The 8583-nt window shown below is 53.2% G+C and overlaps 1 protein-coding gene across 2 annotated transcripts in view; it reads right to left on the reverse strand.

The window, feature by feature from the left end:
• Positions 1–8583, reverse strand: part of LOC106744246 (putative GPI-anchored protein PB15E9.01c) — a 58161-nt gene that overhangs the window by 11059 nt on the left and 38519 nt on the right. For both annotated transcript variants that reach the window (XM_014618835.1, XM_014618836.1), the window contains exons 2-3: positions 7206–7274; positions 628–3601 (exon numbers count right to left, since the gene is read on the reverse strand). In XM_014618835.1, the coding sequence (XP_014474321.1) occupies positions 628–3601; positions 7206–7251 (3020 nt within the window). In that variant the 5' untranslated portion in view covers positions 7252–7274. The remainder of the gene's footprint in view (positions 1–627; positions 3602–7205; positions 7275–8583) is intronic.

Consider the following 8583-nt stretch of genomic DNA (forward strand, 5'->3'; position numbering starts at 1 on the left):
CGAGATATAACGCGAAAGCCGCTATTTCAAATCCCACGAGCGGGCATATTCGAATAACCATGCCGGTCACAGTGACCAGGCTTATAATTATCGAGGAGAATAATAATGTTCGATAATAATGTTGGTGAGCGGACGATGAGCGGAAATTCTCGAATTCACCCTCGCGCTGACCAGCCCCGATTGAAACGGCCTCGGCAAGCGATCCTATCGAACACGCCTTCTCACGTCGGCTTAAAATATTCCCGAGTAAAAATCGAACCGGTCGGCCTGAGTGAAAAACTGACAGCCAGCAAGTGCGGGCTGGATGAAATTTTCCAGCTCGTGTAACTGGTTCGTTATCAGCTGATTACTCGTGAAAAATGCGGAATTGGTATTGCGATCTGACCTTAGCTCAGCTATCGCATGTCAAATTCGACGGAGTAGATGGCGCTTCGATTGATTTCAGCTAACGCTTGAAATGGGGTAGCGAGTGAAAATTGTGAGGGCGCACTGTTTCGCAAGGATCTTAACAAAGCAGAGGTGAACGTTGCACATTACCGAACCCGAACAACAATTGAGCGTGCGAATGAACTATCTCGTGGCTGGTCGCCCTCGCAATTCCACCCCGCAGGAAGTTCTCGAGCTTACTTGTCCATGCCGTCCGTCAGGCCGCTGGCGAGCGCGCTCCTCAACTCCGGCAGGTGAGGGCAGATGTCCTGCAGGCTGCCCTCCATGACTATCTTAACGAGCGACGTGACCTCGTCCTGCGGCTGAGGCGGGATACTTTTCGTCACCTCTTCCTCGGCCGACTCCGTGCTATTCGGAGCGGCCCAGGTTGGAACTTCCGGTTCCAAAGTGGGAGCGAAGGGAGCCGGAGGGCTCTTCGTCGCGTTCGTTGGCGTCGTGACGCCCGGCGGAGGATCCGTCGGGGCGGATGTCTCGGTGACGTTCGCGTCGAAACGCGAGTCCTTGGGCGTCGGAGGGTCCTCGGTGACCGGGCTGTCGGTGAAATCGATCGTGGTAACCTCGTTCCCGATCGGCTCGTCGACGGTGGACCGAGTGGCTGCGGGAGGCACCTTCACCTCGGTGCTCTCGTTCATCGCGCTCGATGCTTGGTCCATCGTCGTCGGCAACAGCTCGGTGGAGTCCTCGGCCCTCGTGGTCTCCTCTTCCGCCGAGCTGTTCCTCGTGGAGGAGTCCGGAATCGTCGGGATCGGAATGGTGATCCTCGACGGCACCGTCTGCTCCTCGAAGATGCGGCCCCCGGTGCTCTTCTCGGTGGTGTTCGTGCCGTTCGGAGCCTCGGTGAGGCCGATGAACTCGAACTCGATGGACGTGCTCGTCGGGACCGGCGACTCGTCGGGGTTCAGGGTGCTGGGTAGTGGTGACTCGGTGCTCGGTTGCAGCGTCGCGTTCGCCGTCGGCATCGACTCGGTGGTGTTTTCGAGCGGCGCCTCACCGCCCTCCGGCGTCATCGAGCTCGTGGATTTGTTCGCTTCCGGAGTCGCCGTGTCCAAGGGAACTATCGTGGACTCGGTGACGTCGAGGGTCGAGCGGATCATCATGGCCTCCTCCGGGTCCGTCTGAATGTCCGTGTTGAGGGAGGCCGGTGTGGTAGTCGGCGTGGAGCGCGACGACGACGGCTCGCTTCGGCCGCTCGCCTCGGATGGCAGGCCGACTTCCGTTATGCCATTCCCGGTCACGTCGTAGCCCTCGTCTCCGGCCGCCTTCCCCTGCGCGGCCTGGGGCGCGTCATCCTTCGGCGTCGCGCTGCTGTACGACTTCGCCGGGAAGGTCTCGTTTGTCGGGCCGATCGCCTCCTGAGTCCCCGGGATCACCGTCGCCGTCGCTAAGGACGGGCTCTCCGTAGTGGAGTTCGCGGACTCCTTCCGACCCTTGTCGTCCGGCTTCTGCTGCAGAATGCTGTTCTCGATGACGACGGACGGCTCGGTGACGATGAACTTCCTCCCCGAATCCTCCCGGCCGATCGTGTTCTCGTAAGCCGACGTTTCCTCGACCAGGTCGCCGTTGCTGCTGCTCCTCGACCTCAGACCGGCCGGTGTCGTCGGCCGAGGCGACTCCACGCCGGATTTCACGTACGGATAGGGTTTCTGACCGAGCGTTTCCGGGGCAACCGGCGCCGTGGGTTTCACCTCGACACTCGGGAACTCGTTGACGTCGGGAAAGCCGATGGTTCGGCCCTGCGGAATCGGACTGGGGGTCGTCGCTTCGGGAGAGGTCCGTCCCGTCGCCTTAACGCTCGGAATCGTTGTTTCCAGCGGCTTCAGTTGGCTGCTCTCCGATTTCCACTCTCCCGTGCCTCCTTCCTCGGAGGCGGTCGCGTTGCTGCCTGAAGGGAGCGTCCTTCGTTCCTCGCGATCCTCGTCTTCGCTCGGGCCTCCCCTCTTGTCATGAACGATTCCTCCCTGCTCGCCGGCAAGTTCGTTCGCGTGAGAATCGTTCCCCGCAGTACCGTTCTCGATGGCTACGATCTTCAATACCGGCTGATGACTCACGTCCTCGACGATCTCCACTTCCTTCTTCGGGTCGCGGGAGGAGCGACCCGATCCATCCGACTCACTCTCCGTCTTGTAGTTCACGTACGTGTCGTTGATCAGAGAAACGGCTCCTTCGTGTCCCTTCTCATCGATCTTCTCCAGGTCGAACGCCTCGGACGCTGCCGTGACGACCTTCCCGGATTTCGGGACGCGGTCCTCGCGCTGAGCCCCGCGCGCCGTAGTCGACTCCCGGTCGCGGCTCTCCTCCGCGTCCTCCGTCAGGCGGGCCAAGTTCGCGTCGGGCTTCGGGACGAGCTCCTTGCGCTCCAATTTGTTCATCCTGTCCTTCTTCCCGTCAGATTTCGCGACCTCCTCGCTCGTCGGCGACTCCCCGGTAGACGCGACGGTCGTTATCTCCCCCACGTTCGCCGTTGAGTTCCTCCTACCGTCCTCGGAGTTAACGAAGGAGGTCTCTTCGGGAAGCGTACGGTCGGCAGACGTCGCCTCCACGTCCATGTTCTTCCCACCGGTTGACTCCCCGGCGAGTTCTTCCTTCGGAGACACGCTCTCGCCGAGTACACCTTCGTCGGGGGACTCTTCGAGCGTGGCGTTCGCCGAGTTCCTCTTATTGTCCTGCTTCGAGTCGTTCAGCGCCGGCTTCGTAGTCGCTACGGTCAGTTCGTTTGTCCTGGAGAGCCCGACGGCTCTCTCGGCTTTCGCGCTCTTGCCGGAACTTTCGGTTGAGATCTCCCCATACCTCGGCTTCCGGCCTTCCGACAGGCTCTCGATCTCCCCGGCCGCCGAGTCGTCCGTCCCGTTCCCTGACACCGACGGTGCATCACTCTTCTCCTCGTCCCGACGCCCGGCGCCTTCGTCGCCAACATTGTTCCGCGATCCGTCTTCCTCGTCGTGGACTCCCCGGCTCGTCGCCGGCTCGACATTTCGTTCCTCCTCCTCTTCTCGGATGATTGACTGATTCGGCGAGACGGTTCTCGTCGAGACCACCGGGGTGGCTTCCCGTCGGGGAGTCGACGTCGCCTGGGAATCAAGTCTCCCCGACGGCGTGCTCGACGTCCGTTCCGTAACCTCCGCGAGCGCGTCGCCGAAGAGGAGCAGAAAGGTTCCTGAAACAAGCAGATTTCGTTTCCTGTCACTTCACCGTCCTCCTCGCCTCCCTTCCACCCCTCCCTCCGTAGCCGTCCTCCTGACGACGGCACAATGGTCTTTGTGTTTACTGTACTCGCCTCCCGCGTGACTCCTCGAGTACATAATGATTCATTTAAATCGCGTTATACGAAATCTCTCGCGAGATGTCGACGTCTAAAACGTCTCTTTACATACGCGGAAACATTTCCATTGTCGCGCTGAGCCCGCGACGCGTAACGTTCTCTTTTTCCCTCTCCCTCTCTCTCTCTCTCCTTTTCAACCCGTCCTCCGGTCTCGTGCGATCCCAATTACGCGTTTGACAATAGAATAGCGAATTACGAGCCGGCGATAGTAACCAGCCCGTAATAAACGCGCGGGACGGAGGGGAGCTTCCGCGCACAAATTGCCGTAATCGTAAATATAAAGTGTAAACTCAAACTGAAGAACCGAGCAAGATATTGCTTCAGGTTTGTATGAACAGCGTCTGGAATGATCTAGAACCGTCTAGAACTGTGCTCAGAATTGTTTGCACTTTCGAGGAGATCTCCGAGAGCTGATTTTCTCCTCCTTGCCTCCCCGGCTCGTCTCTTGAGTCGTGCGACTGACAGTTGTTGCGCTCAGCTTTAAGTTAACCGTTTAACTTCGTAATATATATGCGAGACTAATTAGTAAAAAGTCCTTATCGAATGTAATTCTCCGCACGTGTTATTTTTGCACGCTCTCAATAGAATTACAACGATGGATAATCGTAATTTCGATGAGAGCTTCTCAGTAATTACGGAGCGCCTCGCAGGTATTATATAAATTTATCGGCCACCAAAAGTGCGAATAATTTCGCGCTCTGGAGGAAAGTGAAGACAGAAATAAAGGTGTGTCATTAGAATTCTGACCGAGCGATCTCAATCGGTCGAATCCTATGCTATCATATAAACTTTTCTTGAAAAGTCAATTTTTAAGATGTCGGCTTGACTCACGTGAGAAACGCCTTTATTTAGTCTCTACGAACAAAATTAGCTGTCCTCTTACTTTCCTCCGTGCACCCGCCGTTCTATATTACGAAAAATACAACAGAATGTCAAATAAATCACGAAAACCCTAGCTGAAAAATTGTATTAAGAAAGTTATTATTGAAAGAAACTTGCATTTGAAATCATTCTACCCGCGAATTTTCTTCATTCTTAGACGTACAAATTTCATCTCGTACTTCCTACAAAAGCCAGTTTTTCTCATTTGATCAAGCACAGTTTTTCGTAACACAGGCCTAACGTAAGAAGGAAGAAGAAGAAGAGAATTTTATCGACGCAAGTTGCGTTCCCGCGTGCCGCGTTAGGTTCCATCTTCTTCCCGAGTCACGCGAATCCCTGGCAATATGCCGATTCATATCCTAATTTTACACAGTCGCGCCAATTTGCGCGCGAAAGGCCGATAACTAGCTTCCGCGGTGTGCGCGATAAAAAGAACGGCGAGCGTAGATGAGGCATTTAATGGATATCGAAAAACCGGTTGCCCCCTGGAATCACCGCGTGTTACTTGGGCGCGATTCCGCGATACATTTCGCGTTCTACTCGGAGAAACTCGGAACATCGGCGAGAGCGCGCGTTTGAATATTGAGCAGACCTCGAAATTATGCAGGCGGTTTCGAGTATGTCCTCGCGTTTTCCTGATCTATATCGATACATGGCGACTACCTCTTTCTCTCTCTCTCTCTTTCTCGTAACGCCGAGTTAAATATTGATTTTATCGGCGGGAGCGAGCGCGGATTCGCAAGGAGAATTTTCCGTCTGATTTCCTCCTCGTATACTTTCGTCGGCGCGTTTTCAACTCGCACGGGTGACTCGCCGAAGATTACACGCGCGAGAGCGTATCGATTTCCCCCTGTTAGACGAAAATAATGAAGCGCTACCCTCTCGTCTTTAACTTCATCGAACAAACCGGGAAAATAGAGAGCAGTTCTCGCGCGATTATAGCGCGCGCTCGCTTTTCGAACATCGGTCGGTAAAAGCTCGCCCGGGAAATACTCGCGACGTATGCCGGTCTTCAATGTAATTATCTCGTCGACAAGATAATCTCGTCAATGGCGCTTCTCCACGATCGCCGCGCTGCACAACGTTCCGGAAAGTAGCCGTTGCGCGGCGCGCGCTACGATGTTTATGTAACGGGGTGTTTATACAATAAAGGCATCGCGATTGATTTATTAATGGGGTCTCATCGATTATCTCGTATCTACTCCGTTCGAAATAATCAGACTCTGACGCGCGCGTTCCGCGAGTCTCGCGATCGTTTGTTAAACGCTTCCTGATCCGCCGTAGCGATAATTGGAATGAGCAACGGGTTTATTCGCGCGTCGTTCACTAATTAAACGCTTCTTAACTCGTAAATTTGCACTCGCGAGCTCTTCGACGCGCTGGAACACCTGTATATTGTTCTCGAATTATGCGCATTAAGGGGCCACATACTCACCGAGCGGCGTGAACAAACGCCCGATGCTCGAATTTCTCTCGCCGACTGTGTTATTGACTTTACAAAGATGTCCCTTCGAAGAAACGATTCTTCATACTTTTACTTGCACGAATAAAAATCCAATAAACACCAAGAGAAATATTGAAGAATCATCTCTCAAAAGGACATCTTCTCAAAGTCAATAATAGTATGTAGGAAAATTCACTCAGGTCATCCGCTCAGGTGTATGTATTCCTTCGACCGATAATATATCTGAACAAGGATCAGCCGCGAGGATTAACGACAGCATTAACGACACGAAATGATACGCGATCGCCGGCACCGTCATTACTGGGAATACAGAATGAAGAAAAGACTGAGAGTGTATCATTCGATTCCCTCTCACTTAGCAAAACCCTTCATTATCCGCGCGTTGAAAAGGTCGTTAAAATAATTGCCTGTATTATTAGTCGTTGCGTCACCACCTTAGGCGCGCTTATCTCTCGCGGTAATGAATTTTCCTAGCTAATTAAGTGAATTCACAGAGTCACTCGGAGCCAGCGTCGTCGGACTTCGGAGGCTAGAGATTCTTAACCTTCGGCTCAAGCGGAATTCCGTTCGGCGATACATTTTCGGAATTTTCCGTCTCGGAATCCGAAGTGCGGACCGCCGTGCGTCGCCGCAAACGAAAAGAGGCCAAGCGCGTCGGTCAAGGCGGGACGGAAAATTTTGTTAAGCCGCGCGAGTTACAGTTAACTCGCGCTGGCCGGGCGCGTTGAAGTAAACCTAACAGTACTTGGTGCAGTCACCTCGATTGGCAGCCTTTACATCACGAGTTCACAATGCAACAGGATGCAGTGAGGAGAGAGAGAGAGAGAAAGAGAGAGAGAGATGCTAGTCCATTCTCCTCGACGGTAATGCTGCTGCGCGCTCGCCCGAAATAAAAATCGCATAATCCGCTCGAAGAGCCGAGTTCTTTCCTGCTTATTCGGCGCCGATACGCTCCCCGATGCGGATTACGAGCGGATCGACGTGTATTTTGATTTCATGCGTTGCGAAAAGAGAAAGAGAGAAGACCCGGTGCACTCGTGTTTTCCCCCCTCTCTCTTCGTTTTCATTCTTTGCTTCGCAAACGTGGCTCACCTATGCATACTCCCAGTGCGAAGACGGTCGTTCCTCGGCGAGTCATCTCTGTCCGTCTCCCTGCTCGATCTGCAACAGAAACCGATACTATTTTATTCTACGATACTGCGAGCTCCCCCCCTCCGTATTTGATCGAACGAATGCTCGTTCGCGGCGCGCCTCTCATATATATTTTCGCGTGCGAAATGCCGGCCTCGTTAAAAAAAAAATATATATATATATAACAGAAGCCGTGCAACATTGATAAACTATATCGCTGCTAATAAAGTAATATAACAGTATGAAAAATGCACGAGGAGGAAAATCTCCGTAAAAAATACGTCCGGTTTATTTTAGGCGCGTCAACGATATCAATGAATGCGGATGACGTATACGCTGCTGATGAAAATTCCGGAAAGAAATGTCCGTTCCTGGTGCGTGTGTTTACACATGCGCGTGATTTTCAACGTTGCGAAGATGACCCGGTTTACGAGCCTGTTCACCTTAGGGAGGTATATAACATAAAACTGTGGTCCGCAATGCAGCGCGCAAGCTTCACGAAAAGTTTTTATCCCGTATTCGCGGCGGGACGCGAAAGCGACGTGGTCGGTCAAGGATTATCGAGTGCGGATTTTGCCTCGACGATTTCTTTACATACGTCTTCCAAGCCGACTCGCTGCGTCATCGACATTCGCATTAACATTCGAATTCAAAGGACGATACGCACCGATCGTCACGAAAGGCGCAGCGCGACACGTCGATTATTGTAACACCAATTACGCCGTTCGGCCAGTCAGCAAAAAAACCGTAACGGGCGTTCTTTTCCAGACGCATCCCGTCTCGAGGAGAATTCGTCTCTCAATCATTCTCGGGAGATATATTTTCCTGTCGGATACGAGATATCCATTGCGAAACTCGTCGGAAGAAAAGAAGTGTTGCGAAACCTTGATTGACTGCGCGCAATTAATTGGGAACGAAGGCTCCCGGATATTCAGACGTCCGAAATCGAGCGAAATTAAGGACTACGAGAACCGACCGTCGCTTTCCGCAGGCCTTAATTTACCTTCGGCGAACGATACGATATTGTAGACGACGTAATATTGCTACGTAACACAGGTGCGCGTATATCCCAAAAGTCTCGTGAAAGCGGTCTCCACGGGCGGGTCGATGACGCAAGAGAAACAAAATCGCGCCGAAGTCCAATAGCGATTGCTCATTTCCATAACATGTAGGTTGATGCATTCCGCTATTCAACGCCTCGTTTACTGCACGAACGCGCTCCTCGGCCGCGCCGTATCGTTTGTTGTTACGCGCACCGGTACCTTTAATTGTAGAAAGTAATCGTAGAAAGTGTACAATGCGCGCTCACCCCCGCGCAACTCCCCCCCCCCCCCCCCCC

This window comes from Dinoponera quadriceps, unplaced genomic scaffold (assembly GCF_001313825.1).
Source record: "Dinoponera quadriceps isolate SergipeBrazil2010 unplaced genomic scaffold, ASM131382v1 scaffold707, whole genome shotgun sequence".
NCBI lineage: Eukaryota > Metazoa > Arthropoda > Insecta > Hymenoptera > Formicidae > Dinoponera > Dinoponera quadriceps.